The 27,992-nt window shown below is 40.6% G+C and overlaps 1 protein-coding gene across 3 annotated transcripts in view; it reads right to left on the bottom strand.

The window, feature by feature from the left end:
* COL12A1 (collagen type XII alpha 1 chain) overlaps nucleotides 1-27,992 on the bottom strand; it is a 220,316-nt gene that overhangs the window by 187,347 nt on the left and 4,977 nt on the right. For 2 of the 3 annotated variants that reach the window (XM_075340200.1, XM_075340201.1), the window contains exons 2-5: nucleotides 25,573-25,685; nucleotides 7,416-7,532; nucleotides 5,307-5,450; nucleotides 250-309 (exon numbers count right to left, since the gene is read on the bottom strand). In XM_075340200.1, the coding sequence (XP_075196315.1) occupies nucleotides 250-309; nucleotides 5,307-5,450; nucleotides 7,416-7,532; nucleotides 25,573-25,645 (394 nt within the window). In that variant the 5' untranslated portion in view covers nucleotides 25,646-25,685. The remainder of the gene's footprint in view (nucleotides 1-249; nucleotides 310-5,306; nucleotides 5,451-7,415; nucleotides 7,533-25,572; nucleotides 25,686-27,992) is intronic. The other variant, XM_075340202.1, reaches the window with a different exon arrangement.

The raw sequence follows: 27,992 nt of genomic DNA, 5'->3' as shown, positions 1-27,992 counted from the left end.
CTTTGTGTTTCCTATTTACCAGCAGGGTTATTACGGGGGCCCAGGCTTTTAATGTGCATTTAATTTATTTGATTGTTGCTATCCTGTTTTCAGCAGACACTAGATCAATGCCGGGCCAGCACTAACTGCTTGACTTCTTTTCAATGACTGTAAAGGGAGAAGCAATTACTAAGATATATGTACGTGCCCCTTGACCTCATCCCATTCTTTATTACACATGTTTCCATAGTATTTCATTGGAGTACATACGTGGTGAATCAGTGGTTACAACTTTCTTTTCTTCTGTCGTAACTCGACCTCCGGTTTGAACTTCAAAAAACAAAAAAAGTGTTGATTACATAACAATTATTGACAGATAGGAGATTCACAATGGAACTAGCAAGATTTAATGAAGACTCCATACAAAATGAGCATGTTACAGCTAGAATAGGCAGGTCAATCATTTTTGTGCAGTTTTCAAAGATATAAACCAGGAGTGGATTAAGAAAAAAAGAGAACTAGTTACTGTCTTTTATGCTTTCTTTCCTTTTATAATCCATGCTAGGTTTAAAGAAGTATTCCCATCTCCAAGATCCTATTCCAATACGTAATAGGAGTATTAATAATATTAGCAAATACCTCCAATTAGAAATATAGTATAGTTCTTCTGATTAGCTATGTCTCTATCCTCATGTGCAGGTCATTGCAGCTTAGATATCCATGGTTATGACCACTCATTTAGGGAGAGTTGTTTAGTTGCTTATGATCGTAACCATGGATACCTAAGCTGCACATGAGGTAAGAGACATGGCTATATCAGGAGAACTATACTACATTACTAATTGGAGGGTACCGTATTTTTTGGACTATAAGACGCATTTTTTTTTCCCAAATGTTGGGGGAAAGTGGGTGGTGCGTCTTATAGTCCGAATGTATGCACAGGGAATGAGGGTTCTGCGGTGGAGCGGGTCATTGGTGGCATGAGCAGGCTGTAGCGGCGCCTACCGTGGGCCCACCTATTAGCCTCTTTTCATATGCACTGCATCCTCCCACCCATCATCTCTCAGCACTGAAGCCGGCACTGACAGGTGGGTGCGGTGATGGGCAGGGGATGCGCACATAATTAACAGCTGACCCTCGTGATCATCCCTTGCAACTACAGCCTGGAGTGATCATGTGTGGCTATATTCACTGCCCCCTGCGCATCATCATCAGCGCGGGGGGCAGTGAATAAGAATACTCACTGGCCACTGATCCCTGCAGCATCGCGATGTCCTCCTGTCTGCTGACCCGCTGATGTGTGTGGAGAGCAGTGAGCACAGCGATGACATCATTGCTGTGCGTACGGCTCCACACAGGTCAGCGGCGCTGCTGCTGGCACAGACTGGAAGATGAGCGATGCTGCGTGGAGTGAGGAAAAGTGAATATAAACGTTTATTTTTTATGTGCCACAGGATGCGGGCCATATACCAGGATGGGGGTATATAGCAGGATGGGAGCATACACCTCGATTGGGACATCTACGGTACTTGGATGTGGGCACATACCAGGATGGTGGACACAAATACAAGGTTGGGGATCATATACAAGGCAGGAGGATCATTATCAGGATGGTGTACCTTAGTAGAGAATTTGGGGACATTACCCCGTAACAGTGTCAGCAGCAGATCCTCACCCCATAACAGTGTGTCATGACCACATTTTTTGCTTAAAATTTTATTTTCCTCTTCTAAAACCAGGGTGCGTCTTATGGTCCGTAAAATAGGTATTTGCTAATATTATTATTACACTTACTACATATTGAGGTAAGCTCTTGGAGATGGGAATACCCCTTTAAGGTTCAAAAACTAAATACAAAATGACTAAAACCTAATCAAAACCTAGGTACAGGCATCAATATACTTTGAAATAATACCAACCTGGCTAAACAATCTGCCTAAACATAAGGACCACATACTACATGGTCCTTACTGCAAAATATACAGGACCTGATTAATCATGGTGATTATTCCATATTTCTAGCCTTAAATAATTTCAATGTTGCGAAATTTTCGTGCAACACAAAGTTGTGTAAAACGTTTGCGCCTTTTGGCATTTTCACATCAAACAAATTCATAAAAAGTGGAGATGTTGCTTATTCTACAAATGTTACTGCAGAGTCTTAAGTGGGCTTTACACACAGCAACATCGCTAGCGATGTCGCTGGTGAAAGCACCCATCCCCGTCGGTTGAGCGTCATGGGCAAATCGCTGCCCATGGTGCACAACATCACTAGGAACAGTCACACATACTTACCTGCCTAGCGACGTCGCTGTGGCCGGCAACCGCCTCCTTTCTAAGGGGGCAGTTCATTCGGCGTCACAGCGACGTCACTAAGCGGCCGCCCAATAGAAGACGAGGGGCAGAGATGAGCGGGCCGAACATCCCGCCCACCTCCTTCCTTCCTCATTGCGGGCGGCTGCAGGTACGGTGATGTTCCTCGTTCCTGCGGTGTCACACATAGCGATGTGTGCAGCCGCAGGAACGGCGAACAACCTGCGTCCTGCAGCAGCAACCATAATCGGGATAGGAACGACTGGACAACGATCAACGATTTGGTAAGTAATTTTGATCGTTAACAGGTTGTTCCTGCGTTTCACACGCAACGACGTTGCTAACGAGGCCGGATGTGCATCACGAATTCCGTGAACCCAACGACATCTCTTTAGCGATATTGTTGCGTGTAAAGCCCCCTTTACTGTAGTATCATGTCTGTCAAGACCCACAAAGGGCACACAACTGATTAAATATGTTTAAAGAGGACCAATCGCCAAAATTTTCCAATATATACTACAGCCAGTGCTATACTGGCTATATTATGCTGATTCTATACATACCTATAGTTGTGAGATCGCATGTATACTTTCTGAAATACAGGCAAGTAAAGTTTGTGAAATACACTGTTACTTGATTGATAGCAGCTATAGAATTTCTAATAAGTGGCTCGGGTTTTGATAGTTATTTCCGCCCCTGTCTGACTGCCTGTCCTTACTCCCCTGTCTGTGTTATTACAGGGGAAGGAAGGAGGGAGGAAAGACAGGGGGGAGGAAAGACAGGCAGACAGGGGCGGGAATAACTAGTAAAACCCGACTCACCTATTAGATATTCTGTTTTGCACCTATCAAACACGTAACAGTGTATTTCACTATCTACTTGCCTGTATTTCATGAAATATACATTTGATCTCACAACTAAATGTATGTTTACAATCAGCATGACAGCACCAGGATAGCACTAGTTTTAATTTATATAGGAAAATCCTGTTGGTTGGTCCTCTTTAATTCATTAAGTGGCATGCATCTCTGGTGAGTCTAAAGGCCGCTTTACACGCTGCAACATCGCTAGCATCGGCTAGCGATGTCGCGTGCAATAGCACCCGCTCCTGTCGCTGGCACGATATGTGGTGATCGCTGCCACAGCAAACATTATCGCTACGGCAGCGTCACACGCACATACCTGTGACCGGCGAACCCCCTCCTTTCTAAGGGGGTGGTTCATTCAGCTTCACAGCGACGTCATAGCAGCATCACTGAACCCGCCCAATAGAAAAGGAGGGGAGGAGATGAGCGGCCAGAACATCCCGCCCACCTCATTCCTTCCTTCTTTTCCGGTGGACGGAGGTAAGGAAATGTTTGCCGTTCCAGCGGCGTCACACATAGCGATGTGTGCTGCCGCAGAAACGACAAACAACATCATTACTGCAGCAGCAACGATAATTGGGAAGAGGGGGGCATGTCACCGATGAGCGATTTTGAACATTTTTGCGACGATTCAAAATTGCTCATAGGTGTCACACACAACGAGATCACTACAGTGGCCAGATGTGCGTCACAAATTCCGTGACCCCCAACGAGATCGCTTTAGTGATATCGCAGCGTGTAAATCCACCTTAAGTTCTGCACACCCACCATTAAGACTAGTGTATTAAGGAACAGTCTTAATTATTTTGACCCATTGTGATTTACTAGGAGAAAAAGAAATAATACTATTTCTAAAATGTGGATATTCTTATATAATTATAGGGGTTGCTCCGTACATGAAATCTTCATCATTGGGAGCAGGTTGGCTTAAAGAAAGAATCAAAGTCCACACACAGGTGAATCTCTGCCACTGCTCCTGGCATATGGCATTGGATATAGCACTGATGTTATGTCAACATCATAGCAGCTCAATTGTTCTGAGTGGGGCATTCAATCTACACTGGCAGAGCTTCTGAGCTCACTGATTGGCAGCTGCATAGTCACGTGATGTCAGCGTTGCAGACAATATCAGACAATATCAGCTGACTGTATGAGATGAGGACTCCTTGCTGTGTGAATCGGAGGGAGGGTGAGTATAATAGTTTTTTTTAAGTGTGCGTCATAATGGAGGCCTTGTACAAGAATGGTGGGCCATGTAAGAGGATAGAGGATCAAATATACCAGGATGGTTTCCATGTACCATGATGGGGGGCCATGAACCAGGATGGGGAATCATTTTTACCAGGATGTGGCCATATTCCAAGATGGGAGGCCATGTACCAGGATCGAGGCTCATATATACCAGGATAGGGGCCATGTACCAGGATCGAGGATCATGCTGTATATACCAGGATAGGGGACATGTACCAGAATGAGGGGACATGTACCAGGATGGGGAATCATATATACAAGAATGTGGATCATATATGCCAGGATGGGGGCCATGTACCAGGTTAGGGAATCATATACACAGTACCAGGATAGGGACCATATACCATGATAGGGGGGTCATAAGTAGAGGTTGGAATGGATTAATAGCATTTCAATTAATTTTAATGGGGGAAATTTAATTTCACATAACAGCAAATTGGTAATCCTTGGTATTATCATCAGCACATGGTAACAAAGAGAAAAGTCATGAAATAGAGAGTACAGAAGATAAAATACAAAAGAAATATGTTTTAAAAATTAGTTTTATGCAGCAAGGGGTTGTAGAAAGGTAACTTTCTGAAAGTTATTATCATTGCTATAAATCTATACAACCTCAAAGAACCTGCGTAAATCCATCTGATCTCACAGCCAGAAACACATGAGCGCAAGCATGGCTGTGCCGCTACATAACATCCACTGTTTCTCCATTACGCAGAGAGCTAGATGAATTTAAAGCTTATTAAGGTGGATACAATAATTGCATAAAGTTGATCATAACAAGGCTAAAACAATACATTCCTCATCGATTGTGTAGTGCCATCTGTGAATGTGTTAGTGAAAACAGTCGGATTGTACATTTGTCATCATTCCGATGATGAATCTCAGCTGAGTACTTACTTGTAAGTTGGCCAAACACAGGTAAACTTTCCTCCGATTCATCATATGAAAGTATTGTGACCACATACTCGACATCTGGTATAAGTTCTGTGAGCACAGTTTGGGTTGCGGAAGCTGGAAGATCCAATTCTTTTGCAGGTCCATCTGGTAAGCATTAGACAAAGTATATTTAGGACATTTATTAAAAAAATTCACCATCTTACTCAGAATTCTCTGTTTAGCATTAGAGACTATATTACTTCATTATTATAAGCTCCTCGTTCTGAAATATTTTTGCATTCAGTATTTGAGCAGTTGTTGATCCAAAAAATGACAAAAATCAGGGTCAAAGTTTAGCGTGATCTTGGCCCCATGAATTAAGGATTGATGGCATTGTACCAACCAGTTTAGCTTTGATGCAGTTGGTTCAAGAAAATAAATAAGATTTATGTCTCCCATGCAATTTTTGATGACCTTGAAAACGTTCAGGAGTGTTATAACTGTCTACAGTGCTGGCCATGAGTATTTGGATACTGTTCTATTGGTTGGTCCATCCCTTAAAGGGAACCTGTCACCCTAGATAACGCTATTTACCTGCAGATATAGGGTTGGTTTGTGGGTGAAAAGAGTAGCAATGTTGCCTTACTGAAAGTGCAGCTACCAGGAGAAAAATAACTTATTTCCAAGCAGGAGCCGCCAGCTTTCAGTTATAGGGCAGCATTTAGATTGATAGCGCGCTCTCCACAAAGAGCAGATATGACTGGTAATCAGAGTGCCAGGGTATGCATTCACCTGCCACTTACAGGGCAGTGAGTGGTGACTATAGTCGCACCATGCACGGTCCTATGACTAAAAGCCACCCTTGCTCATAGCCAGAAGTGCCATGTGCTTTTGATATACTATGACTAAAAGCCGTCAGCTCCCAAGAGAAAATTAGTCAATTTCCTCCCAGTAGCTGCATTTTCTAGAAAGTGGCTGCGCAGCAATGTAACACTAGTTATCTGCAGATTAACCCCATATCTGAGGTTAAATAGCATTTTCCAAAGTGACCTGTTCCCTTTAAATTATGTAATATAACTTATATTGCTTGTTAATGTACCCTCTGAGTTGTAAAGTGCTGCTGACTATGATGGTGCTATATTAATAAAAGTTCTGGTAATAATCTGAAAAGGTTTCATTATGAGAATGACCTTTACTGAAAAAACTTAGGTACAATTGGTCCTGAGGATCAAAGATCTGTGACCACCCAACCCCTAATGGAATCTCAGTATACAAAATATAGCATTATTTATACAGACGCAAGGTCATGTCTATAGTAGGTGAGAAGACAACAGCCAGACCCAATCTTTGCTGTCTGTCTGCCCAAACCCCCCGTAACATAAAGCTCAAACATTGTATGCTACAAAAAGTAGTTGACGAGCCATTGGGGCTCAAGACTTTCATGCATAGTGGTCTTTCCTTCCTTATATTGCTTTTGGGAGCTAAGGACTATGAAGGGAAGAATAAAGGAGAGCATCTAAAGGTCCTCGATGAGGCATTAATGGGGTCCTCAGTGTTGCCCCTATGCACTGGATCATAAAAAGAAATGACTGTAGCAATAGCTATGATCCTGTATGTGGAAAGGTTGGAATGTTTTTGTTCTTTTGGATATCATTTTCCTTTTTTATCGCCCGATAATGTCCTCTATTGGAACAAGGCTATTTTTTGGTCCAGTGTTAAAAATGTTACCAATCTATTGGGTCTGACACTGTTCATCCATTACTTTTTGCACTGTAGAAATAGCAGTTTAGGGTAACAAATATACGGCCCCTGATTCATTTACTCATACTGTAACGCTTCGACTTTGCCACTTGAAATAAACTTGTAATTCCCTATCAGCGTATTAGGAGCTCTGAATTATATCACTTTTCCATAATCTAGCAACATAATATTTGGCAAGTCCTTGTCAGGCTCATATAAGGTAAGAAAAACATTGAGAGCTGTATGTTTAACAAAACAGGGGCTTAGGAAAGCTAAACTGTATAAATGACACACAACTGCCAAAACCTTCCTTAATCCAAATCATCGCTATAAATATCAAAAACTGGAAGCGGGATCTGACTCCTCCCCGAGAGGTGGAGCACGACTTACCGACCGTGGGGACAATGGTGATCTTGTACCCTCGTATCCTCTCGGCTGGCCTTTGCCATGACATTCGAACAGTACTTTCATTTACTATTTCGAAATTTAGATCTGTAGGAGGCCCAACTGGAAGAAAACATTGATATATCAGTGGCTGGCCCATACAGCAAATGTTATTGCACCTATCTAATCTTAGGATGGACGTCTTGGATAATATTGTTAAGGCCCTGTTACACGCAACAACATATCTAACGAGATATTTGTGACGCACATCCGTTCTCATTAGCGACGTTGTTGCGTGTAAAGCGGCCTTTAGATGCTTTGGAGCTCCAGAACATTTGTGCAGAACCAAAGCTAACTCTGAAAGGTGCAATAACATCTGCTACTTCAATGATTTTTCCCAAAGCGGAAATAAGTTACGGTATACATAGAAAGCTGACATGGGAGAGCTTCACATACAGTTGTTTCCAACACCATAAGAGACTTCTGCTGGAAACAGTTCAAGCTGACATCAACGCGAATAAAACTTACAATGCACAGCACAAACATTTACATCTTGAGTTGCTTAATCATTCAGGAATGATTAAGGATGTTCAAGAATATTAGAAAACACACCGAGGAACAAGGAAACTCACAGGGAGCAATGAGAAGTGAACAGACAATTTCTGAGACAACCAAAGATTATTGAATACATGCTTGGTGTAGATCATGCCATAATTTGTGTCGTTTATACAACCTCCTGAGCTTCACTGATATATGTCCCTCTCATTTCTGATTTCCCCCATGTAGGTTTTATCTTATGTAATGGATACTGTATGAATAGGTTTCTAGTCATAAGGTGTCTCCCTAAAAAACAATATATCAAGCTCTGGCCTGTGGGCGCCCATTATTCTGTCTGGGGGCTATGTGGGGCCCATTATTCTGAATGGAGGTCTATTGGGGGCCCATTAGTCTGTATAAATAATGATGTGGTGTCCATTATTCTGTATGGAGGGCTACGTGGGGCCCATTATTCTGTATGGAGGGCTACGTGGGGCCCATTATTCCATATGGAGAACTATGTGGGGCCTATTATTCTGTATGGAGGGCTATGTGGGCCCATTATTCTGTATGGAGGGCTATATGGGCCCCATTACTCTGTATGGAGGACTATGTGGGCCCATTACTCTGTATGGTGGGCTATGTGGGCCCATTATTCTGTATGGAGGACTATGTGGGGCCCATTATTCTGTATGGAGGGCTATGTGGAGCCCATTACTCTGTATGGAGGACTATGTGGGGCCCATTATTCTGTATAAAGAATGATGTGGTGTCCATTATTCTGTATGGAGGGCTACGTGGGGCCCATTATTCTGTATGGAGGGCTATGTGGGCCCATTATTCTGTATGGAGGGCTATATGGGCCCCATTACTCTGTATGGAGGACTATGTGGGCCCATTACTCTGTATGGTGGGCTATGTGGGCCAATTACTCTGTATGGAGGACTATGTGGGGCCCATTATTCTGTATGGAGGGCTATGTGGGCCCATTATTCTGTATGGAGGGCTATATGGGCCCCATTACTCTGTATGGGGGACTATGTGGGCCCATTACTCTGTATGGTGGGCTATGTGGGCCCATTACTCTGTATGGAGGACTATGTGGGGCCCATTATTCTGTATGGAGTGCTATGTGGGGAACATTATTCTCTATAGAGGCTATGTCTAGCCCATTATTCTGTATACAGGACTATTTGGAGCCCATTAATCTGTATGGAAGACTATGTAGGGCACATTATTCTGTATGGAGGATTATGTGGAGAATATTATTCTCTATGGAGGGTTATGTGGGGCCCATTATGCTGTATGGAGGACTATGTGGGGCCCATTATTTTGTACAGAGACTATGTGGAGTCCATTATTCTCTATGGAGGATTATGTGGGGCTCATTATTCTGTATGGAGGACTATGTGGGGCCCCTTATTCTGTATAGAAGCTATGTGAAGCCCATTATTCTGTATACAGGACTATTTGGAGCCCATTAACCTGGATGGAAGATTATGTCAGGCACATTCTTCTGTATGGAGGATTTTGTGGGGCTCATTATTTTAAATGGAGAGCTATGTGGGGCCCATTATTCTCTATGGAGGATTATGTGGGGCTTATTATTTTGTATGGAGGACTATGTGGGGCCACTTATTCTGTTTGGAGGACTATGTGGGGCCCATTATTCTCTATGGAGGATTATGTGGGGCTTATTATTTTGTATGGAGGACTATGTGGGGCCCATTATTCTGTATGGAGGGCTGTGTGGGGCACATTATTCTCTATGGAGGATTATGTGGGGCTTATTATTTTGTATGGAGGGCTATGTGGGCCCATTATTCTGTATAGTGGGCTATGTGGGCCCATTATTCTGTATGGAGCACTATTTGGGGCACATTATTCTGTATGCAGAACTATGTGGGGCCCATTATTCTGTATGGAGGGCTATGTGGGCCCATTATTCTGTATGGAGGGCTATGTGGGCCCATTATTCTGTATGGAGAGCTATGTGGGGCACATTATTCTGTATGGATGACTATGTGGGGCATATTATTCTGTATAGAGGACTATGTGGGGCACATTATTCTGTATAGAGGACTATGTGGGGCCCATTATTCTGTATGGAGGACTATGTGGGGCCCATTATTCTGTATACAGGACTATTTGGAGCCCATCATTTTGTACAGAGGACTATGATGGGCACATTATTCTCTATGAAGGACTATGTGGGGCCCATTATTTCATACTGAGGACAATGTGAGGCCCATTATTCTGTACGGAGGACTATGTGGGGTCCATTATTCTGTGTAGAGAACTATGTGGGGCCCAATATTCTGTATAGAGGACTATGTGGGGCACATTATTCTGTATAGAGGACTATGTGGGCCCATTATTCTGTATGGAGCACTATTTGGGGCACATTATTCTGTATGCAGAACTATGTGGGGCCCATTATTCTGTATGGAGGGCTATGTGGGCCCATTATTCTGTATGGAGGGCTATGTGGGCCCATTATTCTGTATGGAGAGCTATGTGGGGCACATTATTCTGTATGCAGAACTATGTGGGGCCCATTATTCTGTATGGAGGGCTATGTGGGCCCATTATTCTGTATGGAGGGCTATGTGGGCCCATTATTCTGTATGGAGAGCTATGTGGGGCACATTATTCTGTATGGATGACTATGTGGGGCATATTATTCTGTATAGAGGACTATGTGGGGCACATTATTCTGTATAGAGGACTATGTGGGGCCCATTATTCTGTATGGAGGACTATGTGGGGCCCATTATTCTGTATACAGGACTATTTGGAGCCCATCATTTTGTACAGAGGACTATGATGGGCACATTATTCTCTATGAAGGACTATGTGGGGCCTATTATTTCATACTGAGGACAATGTGAGGCACATTATTCTGTATGGAGGGCTATGTGGGGTCCATTATTCTGTGTAGAGAACTATGTGGGGCCCAATATTCTGTATGGAGGACTATATGGGACAAATTATTCTGTATGGAGGACTATGTGGGGCCTTGTTCTGTATTGAATAAAGAACAATATGGTGCCCATTATTCTGTATGGAGAACTATGTGGGGCCTATTATTCTGTATGGAGACCTATGTGGTACCCATAATTCTGTGTGAAGGACTATGTGGCACCCATTATTCTGTATAGAGGACTACTTGAAGCCCATTAATCTGTATGGGGTACTATGTGGGGCCTATTATTCTGAGTAAAGAACAATGTGGTGCCAATTATCCTGTATGGAGGGCTATGTGTGGCCCATTCTTCTGTATGGATTTCTATATGGGGACTCGTTCTGTATAAAGAACAATGTGCTGTCCATTATTCTGTATGGATAACTATGAGGGGCCCATTATTCTGTATGGAGGACTATATGGAGTCCATTATTCTGTATTGAGGACTATGTGGGGCTCATTATTCTGTATGGAAGGTATGTGGAGCACATTATTCTGCATGTAGGACTATGTTGGGCACATTATTCTGTATAGAGGACTTTCTGGGGAGCATTAATCTTTATGTGTGATTATGCTGTGCCCATTATTTTGTATGGAGGGATATGTGGGACACATTATTCTGAATGGGGGACTATGTGGGGCCCATTATTCTGTATGGAGGACTATGTGGGGCCTATTATTTATGGAGGGCTATGTGGAGCCCATTATTCTGTATGGAGAACTATGTGGGGGCCACTATTCTGTATAGAGGACTATTTAGGACCCATTAATCTTTATGTATGATTACTTGGGGCCCATGATTCTGTATTGAGGACTATGTGGGGCCCGCGACTAGGTTGACTCATGACTTTGTCCAAGTTTTTAACTTTGGCCCTCTGTGTATTTGAGTTTAACATCCCTGTCCTAAAATATCATATAGCATACAAATGCATTGCATAAATATTGTTTTATGACTTCAGATGGCACCAAATATAGAATGTTCATTAAAAAAATAATTTTCAATTAAACTGAGGGATTAAAATATTATTGGAACTAATGAGAGTCCAGATGTTGGAGTTGCACCTGGACCTTGGAACAGGAGAGGGCTCTAAAAGTCCATTTTCCCTTTTTGAAAAGATCAGTGCTATAAATGAAATATAATAAGAGGGGGATGCTGGTGTTTAAGTTATGCCTTTGATGTCCATGGCATGGCAAACCCTCCAGGAACCATTCCTCCTGCATGGACAATAGTCCTTATAAAGATTTTGGCTAAATATTTATCTGACATAGGATCCTTTGAAAGGAAGGAGTGTTGTACTTCTATAACAGGCAGACAGGTGGTCCATACTACAGTAGAAACAGCATTTTGACATCAAAATGCAAGTATAGACTTTCACAAAAGACTGGTTAATGATGGCAAGACGGAATCACAGCATGTGGATGAGCGTTGTACAGAATACTGCGAGCACACAGTGGAGAGGGCAGGTTAACCCACACATAACTGCACACGGAAAAAAATCAGATGGCTGATAACAGGTATGATTGGACATTAAAAAATGGAAGGAATTCTCTGCATATAGATTATTTCATGGCATCATGCGATATACATGAAATCATGATTTGCTTGAGCTCACCAAAATGAACAAAAGCCTCCATGTACAGATTGCATTACACACAGACTTTGTGTCTTATTTTATAATGATATTCACTCAGTTTGTAAATCGAGGCTTCGGTCAGCGCAAAGTGAGTATTAATCAGCAGGCAAGGAAGCAACGTGTCTGCATTCTGAAGGGTTACTACACTAAAAGGACTCTAATATTGTCTTTAGCTTTATTATTAGGTTTTTGAATATCCACTTAAAATTTTAGCAAACTATTTCATTGAGAGCAGAGGGAATCCAGGCATACTTCACATGTCATATGATGTATCACCAATCTAAGCTGCAGTTTACACTTATGATATGTACTTATTACTAATTGCATGCATATCTGGGGTGCTTTTTCTGTCGTTTCTGTAAAAATACTATTTATGTGTGTAATAATGTGTAACAGGCTTACATTTACATTTACAGGGAATCTGTCAGATGTTTTTACTGTATAATCTGAGAGAAGCATGATGTAAGGCCTTAGACCCTGATTCCAGTCATGTATCATTTACTAGGCTGTGTGATGCTGTTTCAATAAAATCAGTGTTTTTTCAGCAGAAAACTATCACTATTAGGGTTCGGTTCCACTGGCGTTTTGCACGGACGAGTGCAATCCAATAAAACATCAGATTGCTATCTCTTTAGTGCAAAACTATGAGGCAGTGTCCAACTACAATTGATTACTCATGACACGTTGGCATGAGAAATGAATCTCAGCATACTGCGTTTTGCAGCGAGTCTCGGATCACACACCCCCATACAAGTCTCCGGATGCGTTGTGAAACATCGCACTGCAGTCGCATGTCATCTGATCGCAATACGATATATGCAGAGACAGGTAGCGGAGGAGAAGGAGAAAGTGTTCCCTCCTTCTTATCTGAAGCTGTGACCCAATCACAAGATCGGATCAAAACCGCATAACCCTCGGCTGACACCCAGAGCAGATGGTCATTAGTGGAACCAAGGCCTAAGTCTGGCTGTTTTGGGCCTGTTAGTCAACTACTCTGTGTACCTCCACTCCCACTACTGGTTACCAGCTTTCTGTCAATATACAGTATACACAGAAAGCTGCCAATTAATTATGTGGGTGGGGTTACACAGGGCTCAGCATTCAGGGCACTGTTAGATCACAACTGCAGCACCCAGTAAACTAAGTGATACATGGCTGGAATCAGAGTCTCTGCCCCTATATCTTGCTGTTCTCTGATTACATAATAAAAATCAAGTGACAGATTCTCTTTAAGGTAGGTGTAGGGTCATGATGGTACTAATTTGTTAGCAAAAAAGATTAAAGATTATTAAAAAGGTGCTATTTTGTTTAAATTAAGTTTATTTATTGTATAGTGATGACACACTCTGCAACTTTCTAATACACTTAATGAGGTTATTCATGTTTTTTTTTACTATGTGCCTAAAATCAAAAAATAAGCCACCACTCTGTTGACATCAGTGCAAGCCACTGAATCACCGGTGGGGGAGGTCTGTGACCGCTCAGAGCTGGCAGAGATCAGCGCTGGGCACATCAGGCAGCTGGTTGGGAAGTACCTGCCTGTTGGTTCATAGGCACATTGTAAAAAAATAAAAACTCCTGGATATTCACTTTCATGTTTCTAACATACTTTAATATTTCTGCTTGCTGTTAGTGAATGGAAACATTCTTGTTTATATTTAGAGGCTGACAATCAATCCTTCTGATCATGGTGACATTGCTGACATTGCACATGATTCAGATACACAAAAAAACTGTTTTTTTTTTTCTTTTTTTAATTTATTGTGTACCTTGTATGTAGAAAAACAGATGTATAAATGAGCTCAGGGTCTTAGGGGTACTTTGCACATTACGACATCGCAGGTGCGATGTCGGTGGGGTCAAATCGAAAGTGACGCACATCCAGCGTCGCTGTCAACAACGGAGTATGTGAATCGTTTTTACTACAATTAACGAGCGCAAAAGCGTCGAAATCGTATGATCGGTATAGTGTCGGTCATTTCCATAATTTTGGAAGGACCGATGTTACGATGTTGTTCCTCGTTCCTGCAGCAGCACACACCACTGTGTGTGAAGCCGCAGGAGCGAGGAACATCACCTTACTTGCGTCCCGGCTGCAATGAGGAAGGAAGGAGGTGGGCGGGATGTTTACGTCCCGCTCATCTCCGCCCCCTGCTTCTATTGGCCGCCTGCCGTGTGACGTCGCTGTGACGCCGCACCACCCGCCCCTTTAGGAAGGAGGCGGTTCACCGGCTGGAGCGACGTCGCAGGGCAGGTGAGTGCATGTGAAGCTGCCGTAGCGATGATGTTTGCTACCGCAGCTATCACAAGATATCGCAGCTGCGACGGGGGCGGAGACTATCGTGCTCGGCATCACTACCATCGGCTTGCAATGTCGTAGTGTGCAAAGTACTACTTAGTGTATCTTCATGCAACTTTTTTTTTTTAGGTCAAAGACCATTGAGTAATTTCTCATTTCTATGGAGTTTTGTAAACCTGAGGCATCATTTATTCATTTTTAGCATTTTTTTCAGCATTTTTTAACTAACTTTCAAATCCATTAAACAGTGAAGAAATGCTGACAAACAATGCTCAAAAAATTGTCCAGTCATCTTCTGTATATTTTTTTTCCTTCACTTTCACTTGTATTTTTGATTATGGATCTTTTGAAAGATTTCAGAATGGCCGATACTAATATATAAAATCTTTTTTCTTCCTATTTATGCTAGATTCATTTAGAATTGTATGTTAGATGGCTTGTCACTTTCTGAAGCAGTCAACCATAACTCTGCTGTCGTTTTATTATGTTGGAGTCATGCAAAAGCTTCTAAAAGTCAAAAATAGAATACGCATTTCAAGCTTGCAATTGAATTTAAGGAATATCATTATAAAATACTATTTCGGTAGCAAAGGCTCAGTACAAATTTAATGCAAAGGCAGACAGAACTGACCTGAGCATGCTTCAAAAAGGTATCAGTACATGGTAAAGAGGTGGCACCAACCTGGACAGCAATTTGACCTGTTGTGCAGATGACTTAGGCTTTACTGCCCGAGAACAGTAGTAGCCCAACTTGGTTAACTCCAAAAGACCGGATTCCAAGAAAAAAAAAATGACTGTGGGGAAGAAAATCTGTAGAATCTGAAAAATCTGTCAACCTGTACAGAAGCATATGGATTTTGTGGCAGAAGGTTTGCTTAAATTGTCTCCGTATAGAAGTGTTTGTGAATATACCTCCTGATACAGTCATAACAGATCTCCATCACATAGCATACTTGGCAAAAACTCCCAATTCTTTGCATGCTTAAGGGTCCATCTCACAGCAAAGAAAAGAAAATTATGAACTGTCATTACTCCGCTTTGTTTTGACCTTTTTAGGTGACATTTCCAGATATAGAATTCGGCAGCATTTCTTCTATGTTGATGAATACAGGATTACATGGGGAAAACAACTGGTTACATTCATGCAGTATTCTGTAACATTTCGTGTATCCTTTGATCATAGACACATTGAAATACCAGAAGCATTAATGAATTAATGAATGGCATTCTTAGGCTCAGTTCATATATCCTGTAATCATCTGTTAGAACGGATCCTGCAGAGATCCTTTGGAAAAAAGAAGTTCTGCAAACACAACTTTTTTGTCTTTTGTTAAATAACTGATATCTGACGGATGCGTTTTTTTAGCATGGGAGTCTATGGAGAGCTGGATCCCTTTTTTTAACTTGGGATTCTATGGAGAATGGATCCGTTAACATATTGCTATTTACTCATCCACTATTCTTGCATTTGTAACGGATCTGTTTTTTTCTTACAGGATCCATGTCAAATGGAAGGTAAATAGCAATCTGTTAACGGATCAATTCTCCATAGACGCACAAGTTAAAAAAAAGGGATCCAGCAGACATCTTTTTGCCAATGGATCTGCAGGATCTGTTCTAGCGGATGATTACGGGACATGTGAACTCAGCCTTACAAAGGACCAGTCATTAGTCCTAACATTCACTCTTCCCCTGAATATGGTGATGTTTTTATATTGTTCCTGTGCTTTTTCATTCCTGAGATATGGCCTCTTTTCATTTAAATGTAGAGCCTTTTAGCCAAGTGGGCGTGGTCCTTAGCTCTTCTCTTCTAGGCTATGTGCCTATGGGAGTTTGTACCTGCGGATATATCCACAGATACGGCCGCAGGTTTCCCGCAGCTGCTCGCTGGAATCTGCAGCTATTTTTAGCTGCGGTAGCACAGCGAAATAGCTGCGGTAAACCTGCGGGCATTACTGCAGCTTACCTGCGGATGTCCCGGCCCTATCTCCATAGTGGAAGGTCAGGATTTCCACAGGTAATTCCGCAGAAATGATTGACATGCAATTACGTGTGGCTGTGGGACATCCGCAGCATATTCTGCACCCGCACATACCACAGCATGGACACAGCACTCCTCATGTCCCATAGGATAACATGGGGAGTGTCTGTACATGCTGAAACCTGTGGATTTATCTGGAAAATCCAGAAAATCTGCATATTTTCCGCAGATAAATCCGCAGGTTTATTCTCCCGTGGGCACATAGCTTTATATTTTCTTTGATGACCCCACACAGTTGGCTTAAAAGACCAGCTTTATACACAGGAAAGACAGTGCCATATCTCAGGTGTGATGGGGCACATGAACACAAAATTTACAATGCCAGATTTAGTAGATCAGCGGCATTTAAGTCAGGTTAAATAAAAATGACATATTCAAAGCAAGTGAAAAATCCTCCTTAGCCATTGGGTTTGCAATCACCATTATTAATAAGGTGTGTGCTGACGACAATGTGTCACAGTGTATAGGTACATAGCCTACTGACAGGGAAAATAACCATTTTTCTATTCAATAATGCAATTCCAGGAGGAATAACTGAGGAACAGAACAGCACAGATTTGTAAGGAAAGATGTTTCTGAGACATACGTCTGAACTGACGACAGGTCCTCTTTAACACATACATTGCACACATGGAGGCAAGAGAAAAGCCAAGCATACAATGTATTCAACACCTGTAAATACATACGTCTTTAACACATTTGCTTATAAAAAGCTGAGGCTGATGAAATCTAAAATAATTACTCAGAGACAGAAATCCTGCTTCCTGCCATTACAAAAGATAGTCACAGCTGGCACACTATAATCCAATGTTATCCAACATTATTTTAGATGGATCCTAAGATGCAGCTCTTCTTCCTTGGATATACCATATATAATAATAGTATATATATATATATATATATATATATATATATATATATATATATATATATTAGTATGCCATATTATTTGGGATCCTGTAGATACCAAATTCTAAAATTGGGGGTTATTCCGCTCTTCATCGTTGGATATTGTACATGTAAAAATGTATTTTAAAATTTGCAGCTATTCTTCGGATATTATCACTTTTCTTTTGTTGACAGATCGTTACCTAGGAGACCGACCACAGCTGCTGTCTAGTTTCTAAGCTCTGTGTTGAAACTGGCCAGGATTGGGAGGTTACAGCACGCTGCAGATATCCTGGTTAGCTTCAAAACAGTGCTTATAAACTCAACAGAAAAGAACGTGTTACTAGTATTGAGCATATTCTGCAGTCTAGCCACAGTGGTCGATTTACTAAGTAACAAGCTGTAAAAAAAGGGGGGAAAAAGTGTTAATATCTTAAGAAAGGCTGAAAATTTTAATAAACAGTATATTGCGAAGTTGCATGTAATTGCAAATATTATCCCACAATAAAGATGGAAATAACCCTTTAGTCAAACATTTGCCACATCTATGGAAACAAAGAAATTTTAAACAAAAGTGAGAAGATGTCAAGTAAACGCTAGGAAACAATTTGCCGTAGCAGAGGTGATTTGGTGACATTAGGCACTTATAATGAACCCTACTTGTGCTATCACAATGCGGAGAAACATTGTTTCAGTAAATATAACAAAAGGACTGGAGAATAATAAACTTTCTGGGGAATTTCTTGGCTTGTCCACTTTTCTAAATAAACTCTCCTGCCTCAGATCTCAGATATAATGCTGCAGTAAGTGCAGACTTCCAAGTCAATTCAGTTGTGTGTCTGCTCCTTGTAACTAAGGTACACATTAATTATTGCAGAATGTAAGACTAATATGAATCTTCAACCTTGAGTTAGAGGGGAAATCATAAATCAGCAATTCCGTAAGTGCTAATCAGTCCTGGGTTGACTTGTTCAATTTTGGGATGGAAAAGGGATGAAAATTAGGAAAATTCAACCGAAAAATGTTGTTCCAAGAATATAGCCTAATGGAAACGTGTCACGTTGTAGATGTAGCTTGACCTGTGGACATCATGGTATAGAGAAGAAGATTGAAGTCCATTGTGATTGTATATATGAGTCCAGTGGGAGGTCCTACTAGTGATTAACAGCTCTCTCTGCATGCACTCATACAGGGAAGTATATATGCATGAGTACAAGGAGTAGTGCTGTCCAGTGATTGACAGCTCTCTCTGCACGCACTCATACAGGGAAGTATGTATGCATGAGTACAAGGAGTAGTGCTGTCCAGTGATTGACAGCTCTCTGCACGCACTCATACAGGGAGGTATGTATGCATGAATCCAATGGGTGGTGCTATTCAGTGATTGACAGCTCTCTCTGCATGTACTCAAACAGGGAAAGAATGTATGCATGAGTACAAGGAGTGGTGCTATCCAGTGATTGACAGCTCTCTGCATGCACTCATACAGAGAAGTATATATGCATGAGTACAAGGAGTGGTGCTATCCAGTGATTGACAGCTCTCTGCATGCACTCACCTACGGGAAGCGTAAACAACTGGCTGCCTAACCATCACCCCAGAGGTCTGACCTGCAGCCCCAGTAACCATACTGGAACCGTAGGTGGCGTCACAAAATACTTTTATTTATTTATTTATTTATTTTTTTTCTTTATTATTTTTTTTATTTATTTATTTATTTTTTTTATTTTTATTATTTATTGACTTTCAGCGACCACCAGGGCCACGGAACCGGGCACAGGCCCCCGTGACATAATCCCAGTAACCAACACCCAGAACCGAGTACCCCACGGCCCTGGGGCGGGTCACATGCACTCATACAGGGAGGTATGTATGCATGAGTACAAGGAGTGGTGCTATCCAGTGATTGACAGCTCTCTGCATGCACTCATACAGTGCAGTTTGTATGTATGAATCCAAGGGGTGGTGCTATCCAGTGATTGACAGCCCTCTCTGCATGCACTCATACAGGGAAGTATATATGCATGAATCCAAGGGGCGGTGCTATCGAGTGATTGACAGCTCTCTCTGCATGTACTCATACAGGGAAGTATGTATGCATGAGTACAAGGAGTGGTGCTATCCAGTGATTGACAGCCCTCTCTGCATGCACTCATACAGGGAAGTATATATGCATGAGTACAAGGAGTAGTGCTATCCAGTGATTAACAGCTCTCTGCATGCACTCATACAGGGAAGTATGTATGCATGAGTACAAGGAGTGGTGCTATCCAGTGATTGACAGCCCTCTCTGCATGCACTCATACAGGGAAGTATGTATGCATGAGTACAAGGAGTGGTGCTATCCAGTGATTGACAGCTCTCTCTGCATGTACTCATACAGGGAAGTATGTATGCATGAGTACAAGGAGTGGTGCTATCCAGTGATTGACAGCCCTCTCTGCATGCACTCATACAGGGAAGTATATATGCATGAGTACAAGGAGTAGTGCTATCCAGTGATTAACAGCTCTCTGCATGCACTCATACAGGGAAGTATGTATGCATGAGTACAAGGAGTGGTGCTATCCAGTGATTGACAGCCCTCTCTGCATGCACTCATACAGGGAAGTATGTATGCATGAGTACAAGGAGTGGTGCTATCCAGTGATTGACAGCTCTCTGCATGCACTCATACAGGGAGGTATGTATGCATGAGTACAAGGAGTGGTGCTATCCAGTGATTGACAGCTCTCTGCATGCACTCATACAGGGAGGTATGTATGCATGAGTACAAGGAGTGGTGCTATCCAGTGATTGACAGCTCTCTGCATGTACTCATACAGGGAGGTATGTATACATGAGTACAATGGGCAGTCCCATTCAGTGATTGACAGCTCTCTGTATGCACTTCAACAGGAAAGACTGTATGCATGAGTCCAATGGGTGGTCCTATTTAGTGATTGACAGCTATCTCTGCATGCACTCATACAGAGCAGTTTGAATGTATGAGTACAATGGATGAGGCTATTCAGTGATTGACAGCTCTTTCCACATGTACTCATACAGGGCAGTATGTATGAGTATAATGGCTGGCCCTATTCAGTGATTGACAGCTCTCTCTGAATACAGTCATACAAGGAAAACTGTCAATCACTACTAGGACCACCCACTGGACTCATATACATATAAACACAAGGGAATTCAAAGAGCAAAACGAGCTTTTTAAAGTCTCCAAATATGTATGTAAATCTGATTAGACCCTTTCATCCGGCCTTCAGATCAGATACCATTTTCCACATGAAAGAACCTTTCCTCTTAAATTTGATGAATTTTGGGTTCTAGATGTGTGCATAACATTACACTATCAGAAAACAACTCTATTTGATATATGGAATAATGTAAAAATAAAATATATGATAAATGTGGGAGCCTGCTAGTGTGGGTCACAATGAGGGCAGTTATATTACATAGTAGTACCACACTTTACAGAATAGTCCATTCACTTGTTATAGAGGCAGTATATACCTGTAACATATAAGATACACTACTGTATATCTTTCATGTACAGGGTCATTACTTTCAATTTAAGCACCCATAGAATCATGTAATATTGTAATTGCCTCTTAATAAATATGCTAATTTTTAGATGACTTTTAAGTAGAATGTAATAAGATTTGCTTTAAGAGTCTTTCAATTATTTTTTGGCAATCACTTTCTAAATAAAAAATAGTAGTAAGGATCTAATTAGTTAATAATCCTGTATCCGTATGTAGTAATATTTATTTCATGCCTCAAGGAAAAATGCAATGACACACCCAATTAGGAGTCGCTCGGGAATTTTTTAAATAAGGGCAGTAAATTATATAATACAAGCATTAATCACTTAATAAAATCCCAGCTATTCCGGGGTCACGTCTCCGGTGGTCCCCGCTGGTCCTGCAGCCATGATGTCGCGTTCCTCAATCACATGATGCTTACATTTTCGGCATGTGACTGCTGCGTTCAGGGGTTGGCGGTAGGGATCAAGTGATTGTTAGAAGTGAAACCGCAGGGGTTTCAATTTTTGTTTTAATATATTAGCCCATTTTTTACCCTTAGTTTGTTTTTTAAAAACAATCTCCAACATTCCCTTTAAGGGAAATTAGTGCTAAAAATAATAATAAAATTTTGCTTTAGTAATAAGATAATGAGCTCTAAATCCAACATGCAGTCAATCCACATAGGTCTCGACAATGAACCTTTACAGACATCCTATGTTAATACAGTCTAATGAGGCATGCCAGGAATATCCCGCATATAAACACATGCTCCATGTCGCGTTAATGTATTATCATCTGCATACCATGTCCAAGGAACCACACAGCTCAGCGGCATCCCGGCTAAGAAAGTCACTGCCAAAAATGGTTGTAACTCATTCCTCTAGTTTAGAAATAGATAAAGGGTGAGCAATAAAATATACTGTATTTTGGCCATTTTGTGTGGGACAGCTGTTTGGTTTGGCTGCAAGGCTGGATAAGAAGGCAGCAACCGAAAAACATGGAGATAATTTAGCACTACTGTCTGCATGACTGAAAATTGCTAATAGGATACTACTGAAAGGATTTGCTGCGTATTTAGTTGTAATAACTTACAAAGAAAGCCAAGGTTACAGCAATTATTAAAAGAAATACACAAGGGGTTCACATGTAGAGCACCATGGAACAAATAGAGCTATAATAATAAATAATAGGGGTGGGGTGAGCAGGTGTACAAGGCTATGGTGGGGCAGAGGTAACACGCTGGCTCTCATGCCAGAAGCAACTCTGAAATATAAGAAGACAGCAGTTTATCACTGCCGCTTGGTACGTAGGAAGCCTATTACAGATTTCCATAAGGTTCCAGGAGCTTCAAGGTAGTGCTCTGCCATAGATGTTGAGTGCCGGAGGATGTCACCAAATCACTCTGCCTTGGTCAGGGTATTTAGCACAGCAAACTGAATATTGGCAAGGATACCTCTATGCCAATAATAGATGCTAACATTTTTAAAGAACAATATTTTGGAGCCAATTAGATGACTGGAAGCTAATTAGTGTTTACTGACAGCTAGGTATATGAGTTCCATATTCACGTCCATATTTTGGATTGGCTGAAGAATGTTGGAAGACTTTTTTTCTAACGACTAAATAAGATCCTGTGCTCATCATATTTTTGCCCCAGATTTAGTGTAAAAGCTCCCAATGCTCATGCTAAAAGTGTCCATAGAGCTTTATTGCTAGAAGGGGTGTTGTTTAAGTATCTATAAAGCTTTATTACTAGAAGGACTCTTGTTCATGTGTCCATAGAGCTTTATTGGTAGAAGGACTCTTGTTTATGTGTCCATACAGCTTAATTGCTAGAAGGGCTATTATTTATGTGTCCGTAGAACTTTATTGTTAGAAGGACTGTTATTTATGTGTCCGTACACCTTTATTGGTAGAAGAACTGCTGTTTACGTGTCCGTAGACCTTTATTGCTAGAAGGACTGTTATTTAAGTGTCCATACAGCTTTATTGCTAGAAGGACTGTTGTTTACGTGTCCGTAGACCTTTATTACTAGAAGGACTGTTGTTTACGTGTTCGTAGACCTTTATTACTAGAAGGACTGTTGTTTACGTGTCCGTAGACCTTTATTACTAGAAGGACTGTTGTTTACGTGTCCGTAGACCTTTATTACTAGAAAGACTGCTGCTTAATTGTCCATAGAGCTTGATTGCTAGAAGGACTGTTGTTTACGCATCCGTAGACCTTTATTACTAGAAGGACTGTTGTTTACGCATCCGTAGACCTTTATTACTAGAAGGACTGTTGTTTACGTGTCCGTAGACCTTTATTACTAGAAAGACTGCTGCTTAAGTGTCCATAGAGCTTGATTGCTAGAAGGACTGTTAAGTGTCCGTAGACCTTTATTGCTAGAAGGACTGCTGCTTAACTGTCCATAGAGCTTTATTGTTAGAAGGACTGCTGCTTAACTGTCCATAGAGCTTTATTGCAAGAAGGACTGCTGCTTAACTGTCCATAGAGCTTGATTGCTAGAAGGACTGTTAAGTGTCCATAGACCTTTATTGCTAGAAGGACTGCTGCTTAACTGTCCATAGAGCTTTATTGTTAGAAGGACTGCTGTTTAAGTGTCCATAGAGCTTGATTGCTAGAAGGACTATTGCTTAAGTATCTATAGAGCTTTATTACTAGAAGAACTGTTATTTTGGCCTCTGTCTAGTCAATATACAGGGAAAAAAGTCTATTCCATTCACCAAAGTCCAGTAAAAAAAGGTGTACATTAAAGTTAGACCGTTTGATCAGGGAAGTCCATTGCTGATACATGCCACTATATGGCATATGTAATAGGCATCTTTCTAACAAATACTTCATGAGCTTTTTCATAGCTTTATATTACATAACCATTGAATGAACTCCATTATTGCCTACGGGCCATGAATAGTTTGAACGGATAACTAACAAAGGCATCCATACCCAAATCTTGTCATGTAATTAACATATATGGAACATATCCATATAACTCTAAGGGCGATGAATGCCCCTGTTAGACATCCGTTGCAGCCTATACGTAATGCAAACATGATACAAACAGAACGCAAATATATGAACTGAAAAATTTGTAGTTGTATCTTCATGCAGCCCCAAAGAAAAGTACAATCTACCATAAAGAAATGATGTGTCCATGTGTAACAAACATTTTTCTCAGTAGAACCCAGTATCATGGTGACAATTTTTATAGCAAAGCCTATAACATCTACACAACTGCAGCCAACATCTTCTATAGATGTCCCTGTTTAAAGCCAAATTAAAGGTTATATTAAGGAACTGCAAACATAGTAATTTCTTCTTGTCTTTATAATATCTTATGGGGCTTTATAGGAAAGAAACAAAAATGTTGATAAAAAAAAAATTGGAGGCTGTCTGCATGTAGTCAATACTTTGTAGAAGAAGTTGTAATGATGTCCTGTTAAGGGGCAGACAAAACATATCTGCCACTAGGTGGAGCTCAATGTATACACAGTCATGCAGTTAGTATTAAATCAAACGGATCTGTACAAATTCATATGCAGTGAGTTCCCACAAGTGGTGATTTTGTGTAACCAAGATGTCATTATCTAAAGGGGTTTTCTCCCAATAGTCAGTTATTGAACGGATGGTCTTTATTACTTTTTGCAGTTCCCTGTTATAATCTTTAAAGTGGCGTATTGCTCCATTATTAATAGTGGATTCATATGATTTCTAAATGTTTTATGAACATAATCTAGAAGGTGACAGTTTTCAAATATCTGCTACAATAAAGCCATACTTCCCATAGTGCCTGAACCATGGCATGGGTAATGTACCTTTGCACAATTGTAGGTAGTCCGATATACATGAAGAATAACAAAGTTTCATCAACATTTTAGATTAAAAGAAAGATAAATCATAATTATTTACAACATGTACAAACATTGAAGAAAATTTTATTATATGTTTCATACTGCACAAGTGCCAAGCAGGAGGGGAGTGCCAGTGCCAGGAGGCTTGTGATATAGTACCTTCATGCTTACACAAGCTTCTTCCAAATCCGTATGCCTTCAAGACTGGAGATGGCAGATGCCAAGTCTCTTCCTACTGATCTACAATACGTATATCCTTGACTTCGATTTTGGGAAGAAAAATGTTTAATTTGCACAACACTTAAATGGACAAAGAGAAAAGACAAACAAAAGAGAAAAGAAGTAGAAGAAAAGAAGAAGTAGAGGAAAAAAATGACAGTCCTATTACTTATTGACTAAATAGATGATAATTCAATGTATTACCTTCTGCCTCTATAGAAGATAAGAGCAGGACAGCACATAGTGCCGTCACTGCAAAGTGAAGCCGAATTTTCATTTTTTTCTCAGTTTTCTGGATTACACCAACATGAATAGATCTGAAATAATAAAATGAATAATATTATTAACAGCACACTGGAAAAGTTGTCTTCATTTCTCTTAACAGTCCCTGTATTAATTATTGTGATATTTAGTATGTGCAGATTTTTTTCAGTATAATTGTTTTATAGTTAGTTTGAGATAGATATATAGATAGATAGATGGATGGATAGATAGATAGATAGATAGATAGATAGATGATAAATGGATAGCTAGATAGAGGGATAGATAGATGATAAATGGATAGATAGATAGAGGGATAGATAGATACATGGCTAGATAGATAGATAGATAGATGATAAATGGATAGATAGATAGAGGGATAGATAGATAGATAGATAGATAGATAGATAGACGGATAGATGGACAGACAGAGGGATAGATAGATAGATAGATAGATAGATAGATAGATAGATAGATGATAAATGGATAGATAGATAGAGGGATAGATAGATGATAATTGGATAGATAGATAGATAGAAAGAGAACTATGATAAGCATGGACTTAAATAGCCCCCACCCTGGATATGCCCCATCCATCCTTACTACAGTCCCCACCCACCATCCCTACAGTCCCAGTCCCTAGTGTACACTTGCTTGGCAAAACTAATTTGTATTTGGTCCTGCCAATAAAGCTTATTTGATTTGATTTAATTTGATTTGATACATAGATAGATAGATAATAAACTGATAGATAGATGGATAGATGATAAACGGATAGATAGATAGATAGATAGATAGATAGATGGATCATAGATAGATAGAAGATAGATGATAAATTGAAAAATAGATAGATAGATGATAAACAGATAGATAGATACCATAGATAGATAGATAGATAATGGATAGATAGATGATAAACAGATAGATGGATAGATAGAGGGATAGATAGATAGATAGATAGATAGATAGATAGATACGAAGATAGATGGATAGATAGATAGAGGGATAGATAGATAGATAGAGAGAGAGATAGATGATAAATGGACAGATAATAAATAGATAGATACAAGATGGATGATAAATGTATAGATAGATAGAGGGATAGATAGATAGATAGATAGATGATAGATAGAGGGATAGATAGATAGATAGATAGATAGATGATAGATAGAGGGATAGATAGAGGGATAGATAGATAGATAGATGATAGATAGAGGGATAGATAATAGCTAGATAATGAAAGGAAAAGAAGCAGCACTCATTCCAAGTAGCAGTTGGTGCACGTCCATTAGTTGTTATCCAAACAACTTTGAAGATACATCTCCAATAAAAATAGGCAGCACTCCAATATTCCATCTACAAAAAAATGTAACAGTTTATTAGCCAATGTGCAAAAGAAAAAAAACAGCAATGGCTAATTAATCTGCTGCATTTTGAAGTGCAGTTTATTTTCTTGGATAGATGGATGGATGGATGCAATGGTGGACACAGACAGAAAAGGGCCCCTGTACAAGAACAATATGTGGGCTCTTTGCAGCTCACGAGTTCATCAACATACACAGTTTTGTACTTTGGGGGTAGTAATGGGCCCCCTTACCTATTGGGCCCCTGTGCGACTGCACCAATTAAATGTATGCCTACGGATGGATGAATAGATGAATAGATGAATAGATAGATAGATAGATAGATAGATAGACAGACAGACAGACAGACAGACAGACAGACAGATAGATAGATAGATAGATAGATAGATAGAATTCCCTGGAAAATTTGGTAGACTCTATTGACAATGAAATATCTAGAGATGGATATCTGATTTCCAGTTCTTCCAAAGTTGTCAGAATTTGCATAGAGAATGATATATAAATGATTTTTTGATGTGTTCTGAAGTCTATATTTGGAGTAAGAAGAAATATTTTCCGCTCACAATCAATATTAGGCGTTTTCTGTCTTCCTCCACAATAGACTGAACCAAATGGGATTGTTTCTCTTTTTGAACCTTATGTAACCTAAGCTGAATAACACATTAGAGCAGCTTTCAGTTGAGGAGCCTGCATATAATGTTGGTATTGTGACACATAAAGTGTCGTTAGCACTAAGCTTCTAATCCTGGGGAAAGTTTCAGCATCTGCAACACATTTGTGATGTCACATAACACTTGCATGTTAGCTGCAATAAGATGTCATTGGAAGGCATTTAGTATGGCAATGCCAGGGCTGGTGCATGTGATATGCCAGTGTATACAAACCCTGAATATGACCACACAGAGCTGGTGCAGATCAGCACTATGGACCTGTATGCACGCCATGTGCTACCATAGGATGGCTAATTGAAGTATTACAATCTCCCATAGAAGTACTGCT

This window comes from Anomaloglossus baeobatrachus, chromosome 3 (assembly GCF_048569485.1).
Source record: "Anomaloglossus baeobatrachus isolate aAnoBae1 chromosome 3, aAnoBae1.hap1, whole genome shotgun sequence".
Lineage (NCBI taxonomy): Eukaryota > Metazoa > Chordata > Amphibia > Anura > Aromobatidae > Anomaloglossus > Anomaloglossus baeobatrachus.
Note: the sequence above shows the minus strand (reverse complement) of the source record. Positions and strands in the feature narration are given on the sequence as shown.